Source organism: Carcharodon carcharias, chromosome 16 (assembly GCF_017639515.1).
Source record: "Carcharodon carcharias isolate sCarCar2 chromosome 16, sCarCar2.pri, whole genome shotgun sequence".
Classification (NCBI taxonomy): domain Eukaryota; kingdom Metazoa; phylum Chordata; class Chondrichthyes; order Lamniformes; family Lamnidae; genus Carcharodon; species Carcharodon carcharias.
In genome coordinates this window covers 32,495,484-32,512,723 of record NC_054482.1, presented here as the reverse complement: position 1 = coordinate 32,512,723, position 17,240 = coordinate 32,495,484, and the positions used below count along the sequence as shown (strand labels likewise).

Here is a 17,240-nt window from a genome sequence, read left to right as displayed (position 1 = left end):
CTTGCGTTTGCCCTGATGATGTTGTGAGTGCAAGACGAAAAGCTTCAGCCACATATCTCTCTTTTCAGCAATATTCGAGATCTCCTGTTCAATATTCATTGCAATTTAACTAGTTTGCTTCGGGCTTCTGCATCTAAGTCATTCATGTAGATTAGGAGCACTAAGGGGCCCTTATGGCACTGCATTCGGCCCTTCCCTTCCGAAACATCCTGTCACCACTCCATAATAGCATTTTCTTTTGCCAAATTCCTGATCAATTTTATCGAAGGCTTTTTAAAAATTAAATTTTACCAATTCAGCTGACTTTTTTCATTATTCATCTAAGAAGAGACTTTCTCAAGAGTATCAGGCATCCATCGATCAACATTCATCTTCTCCTAAAGCCATGTTGACAAGTATGATTACTTTCATACTGATACTCCTCACCTTTGTCCCTGATGATCAGTATCATTAATTTTTTCAAGCACTGATGTTTAACTGGTCTGTAGTGTTCCTTTTCTTGACTAGATTAGCAGGTTTTCAGCCTAGTTGTACTGTATCTCTTGACATTCGCTAAAAATTGTAGAACATTTAAACTAATTTTCTATTCATCAGAGCTCCCTACGAACAGATCCCAGTATAAGCAATCCTTGTAGCAAAGAGGAAAGAAAAGCAAGCAGTGTTTAATATTTAATCAGTTACTGACCCCACAGATTAATAGTTTAGCTGAGCTGTTTTTACTTTAATGGAAATTTATTCAGTCTTTTTTTCACTGTTCTCTTGGGTGCTGTCTCTTGTTCAGCTGTTCAGGACACTGACCACTCACCGATATCTCACCCATATGCTTGACAGTGTGTCTATTTTACCAAGGAAGGCATTGCAGCTGAAAATGCATCCGTCACCATGAAGCAGATTTTAGTGCTTTAACATATTTGTGTCTGGCCTTAGTGCATTAGTTGTGAACTTCAGTTGCAATGTTTCAGTTGCGTTCAATATTGAGTTAATCTAATTCCAAATAATTAGCTTGAAGAATTACTCTCTTCTAACTGAAATATTCCCTCAAAAAGGCCCCAAATTTTCAAGGTAATGAAAGACTGAATCCAAGGACATGCTGTAATCTTTATAAAATAGATTTCTAAATCAGTGGCACTTTGGAGATTAGCTGCTGTATGTTGCAGTCAGCTGAGAAAATTCTTCATTCTAATATTAAATCTTTATCTTGCTTTATGCTGTCATCCTATTTCCCCATCTTCTTTTATTTTCCTCCTTTTAAACCCTTGTCCAAATCCTCTTCAAATTTCTTACAGCCTCTGCCTCAGCACTCACTTATGAGTATTCCCTGTTGTAATAATTAATGTGGAGTTTCTGCAGTGAAGACTTTAATTTATATTTACTGCAGAATACAAAATTGGTAGTGCACTTGTCATTAAAAAGCAGTGTACTGCTGCTTCTATGCTTCCTTGATAATTCAGCAAGAAATGCATTTTCTCCAAGAAAAGATCAATAGTATGACCGTTTTTGTTGACATGTTGTATTTGAAGGCATTGCACTGGGCATTTTATGTTAAGTCTTTGTAGTTGTACTAGATGAGGAGAAAGTTTCTCCAATTAAACATTGGGAAGATTGAAGCCATTGATTTCAGTTCCCACTCCAAACCCTGTTCCTTAGCCACTGACTCCATCCCTCACTCTGGCAACTGCCTGAGATTAAGTCAGTCTGTTCACAATCTTGGTGTCACATTTGATGCTGAAATGAGCTTCCAACCTTACATTTGTGCCATCACTAAGATTGCATATTTCCACCTCCGCAACATTACCAAACATCCCCCCTTCTCAGTTCATCTGTTCCTGAAACCTTTGTTCATGCCTTCAATTGCCTCTAGACTCGAATATTTCAATGCACCCCTGGCTTGTCTCCCACATTATACTCTCCGTAAACTTGAGGTTATCCAAAGATCCATCCATTGCCTGTGTCTCAACTCACAGCAAGTCCTGTTACCCTATCACTCCTGTACTCGCTGACCTACAATGGCTCCCAGACAAGTAACATCACAATTTTAAAATTCTCATCCTTGTTTTCAAATCCATCCATGGCCTTGTCCTTCCCTATCTCTGTAATCTCCTCCATCCACACAACCTTCCAAGGTGTCTGTGCACCTCTAATTCTGATCTTTTGAACATCCCCAATTTTAATTGCTCCACCATTGTTGGCCATGCTTTTAGCTGCAAAGTGCCTAAACTCTGGAAAACCCTCTCTGTATCTCTCCACCTCTCTAACTCCCTCTCCTCCTTGAAGATATTACTCTCTGACCAAGCTTTTGGTCAAGTGCCCTAATATCTCTTTGTGTGGCTCATATCAAGTTTTGTTTAATAACACCCCTGTGAAGTGCATTGGAACATTTTAATATGTTAAAGACAGTATCTAAAGACGGTCTTTTCTTTCTTCCTTAGGCCCCAAGCTCTGAAATTCCTTCCCTACACTCCCCTGCCTTTCTACCTCACTTTCCTCATTCAGAGACCTCTTAAAACCCACCCTTTGACCAAGCTTTGGTCATCTGACCTAATATCTCCTTCTCTGGCCCAGTGTCGTACATTGTTTTATAGCGCCCCTATGGAGCGCTTTGGGACATTTCATTACAAAAAAGGTGCTATATAAATTTATTGTTGTAACGTAGGTGAGATACGTTCCCACCATTTGGGATTGTTTTCCTGATATTTCTCATGCACTCTATTTTGCCCCTAAAAATTTACAGTAGGAGAGTTCACTCTTTTTATCGTGGCGGGTTGGTTATTCTGATCATAGCATGAGTCATTGGTTACGTTATCCATATTCCCAGGCTTGGTAGTTAAAAGTTTGAAGGCTACATGTGATGCTCGAATTGTAACTTGTCCTCCAATCCAGTGTAAAACATGTAGACGGATTCACTGTCATTATTAGGGAGGACGCATTTTGGGAATGCAGGTTTTTAAACATGCCTTGACAGCCAAAGATGATAGTCTGAGCCTGTTTCCAAAAATCTCACATGCGTGCTTCCCAATGGAGCCACTGCAGATGAATTATTTTCCTGGCTGTCCAGAACAGCTGTCCCCTTTGTCCTGTTACCAGTCTTTTGTAATTCCAAATTTTTTTTTTAGGAATTTTTTTATCAACTTCTCTTTTAAAAGTTTCTCTAGATTCTGTTCCCACCAATGTTCCAGGTTGACCAATCAAATCCTCTGCATTAAAAAATCTTCTAACTTCTATCCTCGTGTTTTTGGTCATGGTCTTAAATCTGTCCTGTTTCATTTAATGATGGAAATAATTTTTTGCCAGTTTGCCTTATGGAAACCTCTCAATTTTAAACACTTCAATCAGATTTCTTCAATTTTTTCACCTTAAAGAAAAGAACACTTGTTTCTGCTCAAAATAAAAGTCTCTTTCCCCTGGTAACATTCTTAGTAAATCTAATTGTACACTCTATGTCCTTGATATCTTCCTTAAACAGTGCCCAAAACTGCAATATTTTAATGCAAGCCTAGCCAAGAATTTGCATATTATACTTAGTATCAGCTTTGATTTTTGCTGAGTAAGTCAGACTCCATCTGAAGTACCATGTGTCATTCTGTTTAGTAAATAATTTCACATAATACTATTCTCATATAATACTATTCTTGAGAAGGGACAGAATGAAGCAGCGGGGTATGAAGAGATTTTATGGAAGATAGGCTTCGCATTTTAATAAGTAATGTTTTGAGGAAAAGGTTTAGATCTCCAGGTTGGGAAGAAATTGACTGTCGTAGGCAAATTGGAGGACATACCAAATTTGGGACATAGGATTACATGGGAGTAATTTTTGTTTTTAGAGATGAATAGGAAGTTAGGAAGAAAAGTGGACAGCGCAAGGCTAATGGAGTTCTGGGAGTAGCTATCAGGGAAGGCAATACAATCTGACACATGGATTCCTGAAGAATATCAGTTGAGGGTTATGGAGAGCACCTCTATGAAACAGGCAGGCTTCATAAACCTAATGGGTTTCTCCTATTTCTATTTTTCTACCAACTTGTACAGGAAGAGAGAATGCATATGCATTTCAGGTACGTAAGAATGTGAGTTGCCTACTCTAAGTTCCTAACTTTATCTTTTCCTTCCTTGAGCAGTGTGACGGTGGAGCTCTGTTGCCTCATGGTTCATCTTGCATAATCAGCAGGCTGCTTGACCATTACTTTGCAGCCAAACCATTTTGTTTTCTGTCTCTGCTTCTCATTTTCTCCCTTTCCCCTTGATCCCCCAGGGTGATGGTCAATTTCACCTTGTCCAAATCACCATTACTCAAATGCAAACTCAGTGATATGTATTGGCAGCGAGCCTGACTACAGAGAATATCAGGTCCTGTTCTCAACCAACATCAATGGGATGAGCACTTTTCGCTCATACCATCAGATATTATTAGGGCTCCTTAATCCAGAGCTAAACTAGTTCCTGGCATTCACAGATAATGGCCACTGAAGCAAGAGTAGCTGCTGTGTGGCTGAGTTCATAAGTAGCGATCACAATAAAGGAAAAGCTCAGGAACTGAAGTAAGGACAATTCTTGGGAAGAAAATACAAGTTTGAGAAAGGAGTTCTGCTTATGAGGTTGTTTGTTTGCCTTACAGAAAAGCTTGCCGAAGCTCAGCGCAGGTTCGCTACACTTCAGAATGAGCTGCAGTCAACACTTGAAGTGCAGATGGACCGCAACGCAGTTTCCAACTTGCGCCAGCGAAGGACCGTGTTCCCCCTCTCCCATAAAGAACGTGTACAACATAGGAACATTCGTGACCTGAAGTTAGCCTTCAGCGAGTTCTACCTCAGCCTGATCTTACTCCAGAACTATCAGGTAAGAAACACCTAACAATCTTGCAGGCAGTGAAACGTCCTCAGAGTATAAAAAAAAACCCCACTGTCGGCAGTCCCAGCTGTAATTTTAAAACTGCAGCTTTTTTTTGGCTGTGGAATTCTCCTGATAGCAAGCAGATGGGAGTGAATCATGGTACATTTTTGTAGGCATGAGCTCAGCTTCCATCTATATATTGACAATACCTAAGCTGTAAAAGACTCAATCTCTTTGGAGTAGGGTCTTGTACAATCTTGGTGTTACCAGCATACTGATGAAAGATGACTAGGGAAATGTGGCGCCTTAGCAGCGAGTTTAAAACTGTGTGAGCAGCAGGTTTTTTTTCTGTGTTTCCACAATGCCAGAATGTAGGAACAAGCATAGGCCTTCATCCTTGCAAGCCTGTTCTGCCATTCAGTTCGATCATTACTGATCCATATCTTAACTCCAGCTACTCGGCTTGATTCCATAATATCTTATCCCAAAAAAATCTATAATTCAGTTTTGAAATTAACATTGACCTAATTGTCAATAGTATTGGCAATTACATTAAGGTTTATTGTCAATTACATTGTTAAACAGGTGAAGGGTATTGGAACACCTGTTGAAGGAGCCTTGGTGAGTTGTTGCAGCGCAAATTGTAGTTGGTGCACACTACAGCCACTGTGTATTGGTGGTGGGTGGGGTGCCAAACTGGTATGCTGCTTTGTCCTGGATGGTGTTGAGCTTCTTGAAGGTTGTTGAAGCTGCATTCATCCAGGCAAGTGGACAATATTCCATTGCACTCCTGACACGTGCCTTGTAGATGATGGACAGGCTTTGGGGATTCAGGAGATGAGTTATTCACTGGAGGATTCCGAGACTCTGACCTGCTCTTATAGCCAGTATTATTTGACTGATACAGTTCAGTTTCTGGTCAATAGTAATCCCCAGGATGAATACCATTGAATGTCTTGGGGAGATGGTTAAATTCTCTCTTGTTGGAGATGGTCATTGCCTGTCACTTGTATGGCACGAATGTTACATGCCACTTATCAGCCTGGCCTGAATCTTGTCCAGGTCTTGGTGGATATGAACATGGACTGCTTAAGTATTTGAGGAGTTGCGAATGCAGCTAAACATTATGCAATCGAACATCCCCATTTCTGACTGAATGATAGAGGCAAGGCCATTGAAGCAGCTGAAGATGGTTGGGCCTAGGAACTTCTGCAGAGATGTCCTGGGACTGAGATGATTGACCTCCAACAACGACAACCATCTTCCTTTGTTTAGATATGACCCCAACCAGTGGAGAGTTTTCCCCCGATTCCCATTGGCTCCAGTTTTGCCTGAGCTCCTTGATACCACAGTCATTCAAATGCTGCTTTAATGTCAAGGGAAGTCACTCTGATTGAAACTCTTGATTTCAGCTCTTTTCTCCACGCTTGGACTAAGGCTGTAATGAGGCCAGGAGTTGAGTGGCCTTGGCAGAACCCGAACAGAGCGTCAACGAACCAGTTGTTGCTGAGTAAGGGCTACTTGATAGCACTGTCAACGACACCTTCCATTACTTTACTGATGATCAAGAGTAGACTTATGGGATGCTAATTGGCCATGTTGGATCTGTGCTCCTTTCTGTGGACAGGACATATCTGGGCAATTTTCCACCTTGCCAGGTAGATGCCAGTGTTGTAGCTGTACTGGAACAGTTTGACTAGAGGCACATCTAGTTCTGGAATACAATCTTTAGTACTATTGTCCAAATGTTGTCAGGTCCCATAGCCTTTGCAATATCCATTCCTTGATATCACATGAAGTGAATCGAGTTGGATGAAGGGTCTGTGTTGGTGCAGACCTTGGAGAGACCAAGATGGATCATTTACTGGGTACTTTTTGGTTGAAGCTGATTGTAAATGCTTCAGCCTTATCTCTTGCACTGTTGTACTGGACTCCCTCATCATTGAAGATGGGGATATTTGTAGAATCTCCTCCTCCATTAAGTTGTTTAATCGTCCACCACCATTCACGACTGGATGTGGCAGGACTGCAGAGTATAGATCTGATCTGTTAGTTGAGGGATCATTTACTTTGTCTATCTCATGCTGCTTCCGCTGTTTGGCATACAAATAGTCCTGAGTTTTAGCTTCACCAGGTTGACGCTTCATTTTTAGATTTGCCTGGTGCTGTGCCTGACACACCCTCCTGGACTCTTTATTGAACTAGGGTTGATCCCACAGCGGTAATGGTGGATTGGGGGATATACCATGCCATGAGATTACAGATTGTGGTCGAATACAGTTCTGCTACTGCTTATGGCCCACAGCACCTCTTGGATGCCAGGTTTTGAGTTGCTGGATCTGTTCAAAATCTATCCCATTTAGTACGATGGCAGTAACACACAACACATTGGAGAGTATCCTCAATGTGAAGATGGGACTTCCTGTCCACGAGGACTGTGCGGTGGTCTCTCCTATCAATACTGTCATGGACAGATGCATCTGTGACAGATAGATTGGAGAGGATGAGGTCAGGTAGGCTTTTCTCTCTTGTTGGCTCCCTCAGCACCTTCCACTATGCCCCCTGGTTCTAGAATCGCCAACCTGAGCAAATAATTTCTCTTTTTCTACCCTATCTGTTCCCTTTAACATCTTGAAAATTCAATTCAACATGGATGCTATTTCTTTATTTTCATCGGCTATCACCATTTTCAGTTTTCAAGGGATCTGCAACTCTCCTGACTACCATCTTTTCATTAAAATATAATTGTGAACATTGTTTTGTGTTGATTTTGATTTCCCTTACCTCTTCAGTTGTACATGATACTTTTTTTTAATGAAGTAGAACTCTTGCTTCTTAGGGGTATAAATTGGTTTTGCATTTTTTGAACATTTCCTACTGATCTTCTGTCATATTACTCATTAACAGATTTGCCCAGTTTACTCTGGACAGTCTGTCAAATTCCATTGAAGCCAGCATTATTTATACCTAAAGTTTAAGGAGATCCCTGTTTACTTTAATCAGAATTTTCTTCCATTTTTGAACTAGAGTGGTCACTGCACTAAACACAGAAATTTTTTTTTAAATTATTTCATAAGTAACAAGTGAAGAGGGCACTCAGAACACATACCTCCACCTAGCTGTGTTAACTCAACGTTCGCCTAGCTGTGTTAACTCAACGTTATTACAATTACACAGCTCTTCCTTGAGGCTATTCCCTGCCTGAATGATGCTCTGGAACTACAAAGCTGGAAGAAAATCTTTTTATTAATAATTTTCACCTCACTGAAGAGACCAAATCACATTCAACAACCTACTTTGAAAACTGTGCCCACGTTTTGACAGCTGTGATAGATTCCACCACAGAAGCTGAGGCAATCCACAACATTCTAAATCAAACAATCCACAGCAATCTTTAAAAAAGTCAATTCACCTTATCTCCCAATGTTAACGGGAGTCCTTTAAAAAAAAATTCCAGGACCCGGATCTGCATCTACACTAAAAACTAATAATTCTTCCTTGGCCTTTGCCCTAAGTGTGTGCCAAGTTTCGTTGAAATCCATCCATTACTTTTTGAGATATATTGTTTAGAGACAAACAGACAAACAAACATGGTCAAAACCTTTACCTCTGCCCACCTTTGATGGTGAAGGTAAAAGCTTAGAGCATCAGTTAACTACCGGGCTCAGGGAATTGCAAGTTAGCTTTTAGCATCAAACTAAGTTTCAGGTTTTTGAGACTTGAGGGGAAAATGGGGTACAGCAAGAGGAAGTGATGGAATAAGTTTTTTGAGGGCACAGTGAGGCGATTCAGCACATTTTTGGTTTGGGAGGCTTGAGAGGGGGAAGTTCAGAGGAGCAGTGAATGCCGTTGTCTTGACAAAATCATGTAGGAAAGATTGTGATGGGCACAGGAGGCTGGAGGGGAGAGAAGGATCACAGATCAGATAGTGTGCCTTACCTTGTATTCTGTCCAGGCGGAAGAGGTATTAGAGCTGAGTAGCAGTTGTGGATAGGACTTTGTGTGACAGAGAGATGAATTTTGCAGAGGAAATCAGAAATGTTTAGTACTGTTACTCCTAACTTGTGAAACTGGCACAATATTGATCAGAAGTGAGGTTTTATCATACAACATTGTTAAAAGCTGTATTGATTTGACATTATACTTATTAAAGAATTAAGTTTGTAGCTACAATTTGAAAGCCAGTTTTCCGAAAGTTTTCCCCTTCTTGCTTTAAATGTGAGTTTTACAATTGCAATGAGTGCTGACATCCTGCTGAGTGAGCATCTTGATTGGAATTGCTTCAACAAATGTGTCAATTTTCCTGAATCTATAGCTGCTGTCTTCTGCAGACCATTCTCTGAACAAACAGATTACACAAATGCCCAGAGACATTGACCATCAAGCCAGGATCAACATACCAATCAGTTGGTCAATATTCTGTACTAATTTGCTGACTGCACACCAGCATTGTAATCTTACTTTGCGCAACTTCAGTCCACACAGATGCCACCTGTATCTTTCCAGGGTCCTAGACTGCAAAGCTGACAAACAGTGGTGGTTGTTTTGAAGGTGTTTTTTGCATTTTTGCTTGTGGCCCCATGATCTGCTGAATTGTATCTGTGGAATTATACGCACCTAATGCAGTGGCATTCTGCGGTGTTGACATGCTGCCGCACTGGCCAGTTTACTGTGTACTTTAGCAGTGCTTATATTATTGTGCCTTGGGTGCAACCACGTCTTCTCTAAAAAAAATTATTTCAAAAATGCCAATACTGCAATGCTTTCAGCATTTGACATGTAATCTATCTATTGAGGGAATGAATAGAATGTTTTTTGCTCTGGTATATGAAAATTATTTTAAAAGTCTTGACATGCACAGTCCACTCAGTTTTTAAGATTTAGTCTTTTGTGGAATGCTTCCAGCATCTCGGTGAGATAAATACAGTAATACCCATGGAATCCTTTTATCAGTAACTCTTACAGCAATAACAGCTTAGCCTCTATTAGTATCTTTACCATAGTAAGTTGTCCCAAGGCACTTCGCAGAAACATTATCTAACAATATTTGGCACCAATCCACAAAATACTAGAACAGTTAACCAATAGCTTGGCCAAAGAGGTGGATTTTAAGGACTGTCTAGAAAGAGGAGAGTGGTAGAGATTCAGAGAGGTTTAGGAAGGAAGCTCATGAGCTTAGGGCCTAGGCAGGTGAAGTCATGGCCACCAGTGGTGGAGTGATGAAAATCAAGGATGCACAAGAGACCAGAGTTGGAGAGCTCAGAGTTTTGGAAATAGAGGAGATTGCATAGATGGGCAGGAGTGTGGCCATGAAGGGATTTGAAAACAAGGATGAAAATTTTAAAATGTAGGCGTTTCCAATCTGGGAGCTAATGTAGAGCAGTGAGCACAGGGATCATGGGTGAAATTGGCACCACTTAGGATGTGGGTAGCATAATTTTGGATGAACTCAAGTTTATGGAGGGTGCAATATGGGAGGCTGGTCAGGAGAGCATTTGAATAGCTGAGTCTAGAGGTAACAAAGGCTTGGCTGACAGTTTCAACAGCAGATGAGCTGAGGTAGGAATGGGAGCCAGTGATGGAAGTTGGAAGCAGGAGGTCTTGGTGATGGAGAGGATATGGAGTCAGAAGCTCAGCTCAGAGTCAAGTAGGGCAGCAAGTTATGAATGTCTGGTTCAGCCTACGGGCCAGGGAGCTGGATAGAATCATTGGCCACTGAAGTAAGTTTGTGACAGGAAATTAAGACAAGAGCTTTGGTCTTCAAAATATTTGGACAGGGGCGAAATTAGTTTCAATTAGTTGAAGGAAATTTTTGCTCATCCAGTGCTGGATGCTGTATAAGCAGCATAGCAAATCACACTGTGGGAGGTCAAGAGAGATGATGGTAGGTAAATTTGGGTGTCATCATAGACATGTGGAACCTCACTCTGTTTTTGGATGATATCAGTGAGGGGCAGCAGGCACATAAGAAATAGAATGAGACCAAGGAAATCATTGCGCTCAGAAGTTTCTCTGTTTCTTGTTGCCCCAGTAAATCCTAGTCTTTCCTAAAGTTTTCTTGCTGGAGTTGCAGAAGTACCAGCAGCCTTCGAACTTGCCTGTGTAGGCCCTTCCTCATACATGAGTCCATATAGTGGCACTGGGCACTTAACTGTGCAGGATCTGCTCACTAAACCCCAACCACACTTGATATTCCCACATGAGCTTGGGCTTCCATGATAAGGACCAGGAATGAAAACCCTGACTGATATTTTTTTCATTTTATAGTAAACTAACTGGTGGTTATCTGCAAACTCAAAAGAAAAGGTATAGATCAACATATATGGCTTTTTATTGCATTATAATTAGCCCATTTCTTTACACACACATATTTGGAGACTAGTCAGAGGTCTTGTAAGAATCAGTAACCACAGAAATCGCGAAGGTTCATTCAGATCACAATTTCATAATTATCAGTTCCTTTTAGCAGTAAAATTGTTATTTCCTTATAAAGTGGTTGTCACACTCAATACAAGCATGAGGATATTGGATATTATGGACTGTAAGAACATTTTTTGAAAGAGGCCACAAACTCTGTTAAGGTGGCTGCAACTTAACATGTGACTATGGGCATTTAAACTGGTCAGCACTCGATTCTATGGCCAATATTTAGTTAAATATGAACCTGAATTAAGGACACTTGGCAGCCATCTGTGAACTTTGTGTATTTCATTGTGTAAGGATGAACCAGTGTTTGAGGAATATGGGATCTCTAGACTGTTGGTCTCCGAGTGCCATATTGAACAAAGAAGAGTATGCGAGCTCAGTTGGGGTGGATATAAGAGTGAATGACCATTGTCTACTGCCATCGTATTATGTTGGTCTGAGCCCCAGAAGTGTTAGCCCTGCAGCCATGTAACTGAATCTAACTTTCAGGGACTGCAGTTTAAAATACCCTTAATAAAGCAATTCCAGGAGAAAAACATCTGAAACACCATATACATCTGAAACATCTGCAATAGCTAAACCATCAAGGCTGAAAGTCTTCTAATGCAGCCAACGTATTATACTTGTTCCAGCTTCCAAGTCCACCCGAGAACCTACAAGAGGCTTCATGAGAATCCTTTGTTTCTAAAAGACATTCACTCCAACTGAATTATCAACTCGACTAAGTAGACAGCAGGCCTACATTGACATGGAGTTTGAGTTATAAATTCCATTTTTATAATTATGGCTTTAACTTCATCTGGATCTTATCTTTACATGCGTGACAGTGTGATTGAGACATGGGTTTTAAACATCTGGGGCAAGTGTGTGATGATAAATAACCTGCTTTATTTTTAAAATCACCAAAAATCGTGCCACAGGAATTTATTTTAAATTAGGAAAAGGAATGCAACTCGGTACATACAAACATCCTGATTATAGACTGGAAGGGACCTTTCAAATTCTGTCCATAACACATTTTTCAGCTTGTTGCTCAGAATTACAATTAACAGTGTAATCTTGCTTGCATGGCTCAAAGCTCAATATCTTGGCATTCCTTTTATTACTCTTAGCTCAGGCTTGTTGCTGATAATCTGTTGAGATTGCAGAAATGGAGTTTTGACAGTGATAGTTATACTATAGTATTGACCCAAGATGGTGATGTCTGAGAATAATGCGAGACTTGAACTCTGCAGATCTATGATCTGAATAAATTCCTAACAATTGGAATGATTGCGGAGGACAGGGATTTATGCAGTGCTGTTTGTAAGCAATTCCAGTACTGCCTAGATCTGTCACTCAATGCAAAGTGGAAGGACAACTATGGAATAAGCAATAAATTGCAGAAAGATACAGATTAATAATGATGCCAGACCAGTATAATTGATAGTAAAAGAAAAAGGATAGGTCTGACATAAGGTCACAGCTGCATTCAACTACTACACTGTTTCCTAGTTAGTATACAACAGTTCCTACTGCTGCAGATGCTTTTTTTAAAATAAAAACAAAAAACTGCGGATGCTGGAAATCCAAAACAAAAACAGAATTACCTGGAAAAACTCAGCAGGTCTGGCAGCATCGGCGGAGAAGAAAAGAGTTGACGTTTCGAGTCCTCATGACCCTTCGACAGAACTAGGTGAATCCCAGGAAGGGTTGAAATATAAGCTGGTTTAAGGTGGGGGTGGCGGGGGGGGGGAGGTTGGGTGGGGGGAGAGGGAGAGAAGTGGAGGGGGGTGGTGTGGTTGTAGGCAAAAGCAGTGATAGAAGCAGATCATCAAAAGATGTCACAGACGGCAGAACAAAAGAACACATAGGTGTCAAAGTTGGTGATATTATCAAAACGAATGTGCTAATTAAGAATTTTTTTCCCTCCTATTTCCATTATTTTTAAATATTTTTAAATCTTTTATACTCCCCCCACCCCCACTAGAGCTATACCTTGAGTGCCCTATCATCCATTCTTAATTAGCACATTCGTTTAGATAATATCACCAACTTTGACACCCCCCGCCACTTCTCTCCCTCTCCCCTCACCCAACCCCTGCCCCCCCCCCCCACCCCAACCCAACCCACCACCACCACCAGCTTATATTTCAACCCTTCCTGGGATTCACCTAGTTCTGTCGATGGGTCATGAGGACTCGAAACATCAACTCTTTTCTTCTCCGCCGATGCTGCCAGACCTGCTGAGTTTTTCCAGGTAAATATGTTTTTGTTTTGCTTTTTTTTTAAACCTTGTATCAGAGGGCACATCTCTCTCCCCATTGTTGCACTGCTTTGAGATTCTAAGCTTCTGGTTCCTCCACTTGGGTACGGTGGCAGAACTGCAGCATTAGTGCCTTCAAAGACAGCAGCTGCAGAAAAGAACAGGAGAAGACTTTGAGATGCTTCTGAAAGACTTAATAAATGTATATTTTTTCCTTCCCTTACTGGCTACTGTGCTTGAGTTTACCATTTACACTGGGTCAGTGAGCTATCCATGATCTCAAGGATTCAAGCATGCAAAGTAGGATCATTTTTGGACTCCATTATCTCTCTGTTTGTTAAACATTCAGACATCTGAACAAGTGTGAATAAGTTAAATTAGGTGTTATTTTAATCTCCGGGGTTATGAGGAAAGCTGGCAAATCATTTTTGTAGCAGAGGAATAAAATTTTTTTTGTACTTAACCTGGGACTAAAGTGATCAGTCCACTAAGTAATGTAGGTGCTTTGGCTGCATTTATGGCCACCAGTTGGAAAATTGTTGAATGTGCCACATCCTTAACACTGTAAGTAAAGCAGTTTCTCTTAAATTTATTAGTGACCATCATATTTATGACACCTAGGGCCAGATTTTCGGAGCCATGGCATTTGGATGTTAGGAGTTGTCTTCCAGTTATGATCTTATTGAACGGCAAGAACAGGCCTTAGGGTTAAATGGCTTACTGCTATTCCTGTAAAACGTCAGTATGGCTAAAATTAAAATCTGGAAGTGTTGGAGATCTGAAATATGTAGAAGTTGCAACATGGAAACAGGCAGTTTGACCCAGCCTGTCTGTATTGACCTATGGTTTCCCAGCCCCGGTTCCCAGATCTCTTCAACCTTATTTCTTTCATCCATCTATCTAATCTTTCATGGGATGTGGCCAGCATTTTGTTGCCCATCCCTACTTGCCCTTGAACTGAGTGGCTTGTTAGGCCAATTCAGAGGATAGTTTCAACCACATCACTGTGGATTTGGAATCGCACGTAGGCCAGATCAGGTAAGGACAGCAGATTTCTATCCCTAAATGACATTAGTGAACCAGGTGGTTTTTGCAACAATTGATGATAGATTTGTGGTCACCATCACTGAAACTAGCTTTATAATTGCAGATTTTATTAACTGAATTTAAATTCCACCAGCTGCTATTGTTGGATTTGAACCCATGTCCTTAGAACCCTTGCTGTGCACTATGTTGTTCTAGCAATAGAAAAGCTCCCAAATATTTTCTCATACCAAGCAGCATCCCAGTGAAGTAAAAACAGGAAATACTTAAAAACTGCCAGCAGCTGAACAAAAAATGGCATGTTAACATTTCTGGGAGAGATCCTTTGTTCAAACTGAAATGAGAGCACAGGGCTGTTTACGGTATTAAGTAAAAGCAAAAGCAGAGTGGAGAAGAGCAGGTAATGGTGAAAAATACAACAATGATGCCTGCAATTACACAGTTTATAGGTAACCTGCAAGCAAGGATTACTAAACCGAGAAACATACAACGCGGATACAATTGACAACAAAATTGTGAACTTTTTTCTTCTAATTTATTGATTTGTGAGCTGTGGACATTGCTAGCGAGGCCAACAGTTTCAGACTATTCCTAAATACCATTCGAGAAGGTAATATTGAACCATCCCAGTCCATATGGTGTAGGGAACTTTCACAGTGCTATAGGAATCAGCTCAGCGATGATGAAAAGATTCTCCCTCCACAGATACAGTAGATTATATGCAAAAACCAAAAACCAAGGAGGATAATTTAACTAACTGACAACTTGCAACAAAATTGTAAACACCAGTATAAAGAAGACATTTACAGTCTCACTATAAATAACAAATTATGGCAAATTTTGAAAAGAATTGTCAATTACAGGAATATTCCTGTAAATCAAAGTAAGTTTACTAGCAGTTTGATGAATCCTGCAAGAACATTGCTACCAATGCTTCGGACTCCAGTAGCAGCTCAGTCTCTGCAGAGTTTCTTATTAATATCTGTCGCTAAAAAGTAAGTACTGGAAAAATAGGGAATTCAAAGGGGTGAAACTCTCTCGAGTAATGGATATGTGGAAATGCTCAAATATATTTTTTTAGGAGTGAGGGAGAAGACTTGCTGCCTTTTTGCGATTTCCATCTCCCAGAGCTGCAGTGTTGTCACTCAGGAAAGTGGTCCAGTCACTGTATGCACCTCCCTGTCAGTGGCATCTCCAGAGCAACTTCACCGAGCAGCAAACCTGATACCACAGCTATTAGACTAAATTGGATCAGGGAAGGCGGCTCAGAAATGACAAAATGTGTTAAGCAAAATATGAGTGTGCTGATGAAATTTAATTCAGACATGTGCAAGGTGCCGACCATAGGACGAGAAAAAAGAGACTGGATCACCCAATGCAGATCATCAGTCAACAAAACCAACAGGCCATTGAACAATACTTTTAAGGTGATTGACAAAAGATCCTGAGACGATATGAGGAAGATCTTTTTTAAGCAGTGAGTTCTGGAATGTTCTGGAATATACTGCCTGAAAAGATGGTAGAAGCAGATTCAATATTAACTTTTGTAAAGTAATTGAATAGTTTAAGGAAAAGAATTCATAGGGATATCGGGAAGGTTTAGGGGAGTGTGACTAATTTGGAATGTTCTTTTGAAAGGCCGGCATAAGGACAGTGGGCTGCCTACTGCGCTGTAGCATTCAATGATTCTATGAAATTGCCAAACAGTAGAGTAAAAGTCAAAGGAGTTTATAATTAAACTATACAATGCTCTAGTCACACTGCATCCCGCGTACTGTATCTAATTCTGGTCACTGAGATACAAGGGAGCCATTGAAGTAGACCGTGCAGAGAAGCATCACGAGGCTGATTGCTACGTCAGAGGTCTGAATTACGAAGGAAGATTGGATAAAGTTGGGCTTTTCAGCTTGAAAAGAAGATAATTGAGAAGCCATTTTGTAGAGAGATCTGTAAGATTGATAATGGTGTGGACAAGGTAAATCTGAGAAATGACTTCAAAGTGCATTACAATTGTAGGACAAGAGGACAAATTTAGGATTGATATCAGGAAGTTGTTCTTCACAATGTAACTATGTCTGAAATGGACTCACGAATAGATTTTTGGAAACACAAACCCTGAATTTACATAAAACCCAATTGGACGCTGCAATATGAAGACTTCAGGCTGTCTCTGGAGGGATGGATTAAGATGGTCCGAATCACCTTCCTCTTGCAATTCTTCACCTTGCAATCTTATGAAGTTTTATTTTAAAGGTAACAACTATACTTGCATATAGATGTTTGCATACAGATTTTTGGGGAATATTTTGAATAAAAATGACTTTCCCTTTTAAACTATTTGCCAATATTTTGTATGCTGTCAAAAGTATGGATAATTAATTTTGCACATGACAGATGTTCTGCTGCGAGTCTGTATAGTTGTACTTTTTAAAGAATAGGTGGAACCCCTCCCAGTATTTGGCATTCACAGTAATTACTTATATTCACTAGCAGATGAAGGTATGTCTTTTTAAAGGTTTAAAGGTTCCAGGATCTTGACTGCAGCTTGTGTCTCTGCTGCAGTAACCCAGTTAAGTTTCGACCATCTTCTGAAAGGAAATTTGTTGCTACTTTCAGCAGTCACTGTGTACTTTCAAGTCCTGGACACATGATATATTTTTTATTCATTCACAAGATGTGGGTGTTATTGGCATGGCAG

At 40.4% G+C, this 17,240-nt stretch overlaps 1 protein-coding gene across 3 annotated transcripts in view; it reads left to right on the top strand.

Moving 5' to 3' along the window:
* The window catches only part of LOC121289009 (xenotropic and polytropic retrovirus receptor 1 homolog), a 355,844-nt gene that overhangs the window by 219,887 nt on the left and 118,717 nt on the right, over positions 1-17,240 (top strand). For all 3 annotated transcript variants that reach the window (XR_005945478.1, XR_005945477.1, XM_041207881.1), the window contains exon 4: positions 4,613-4,833. Coding sequence is in view for 1 of the 3 variants with exons in the window: in XM_041207881.1 (XP_041063815.1) it covers positions 4,613-4,833 (221 nt within the window). In the remaining 2 variants the exon portion in view is untranslated. The remainder of the gene's footprint in view (positions 1-4,612; positions 4,834-17,240) is intronic.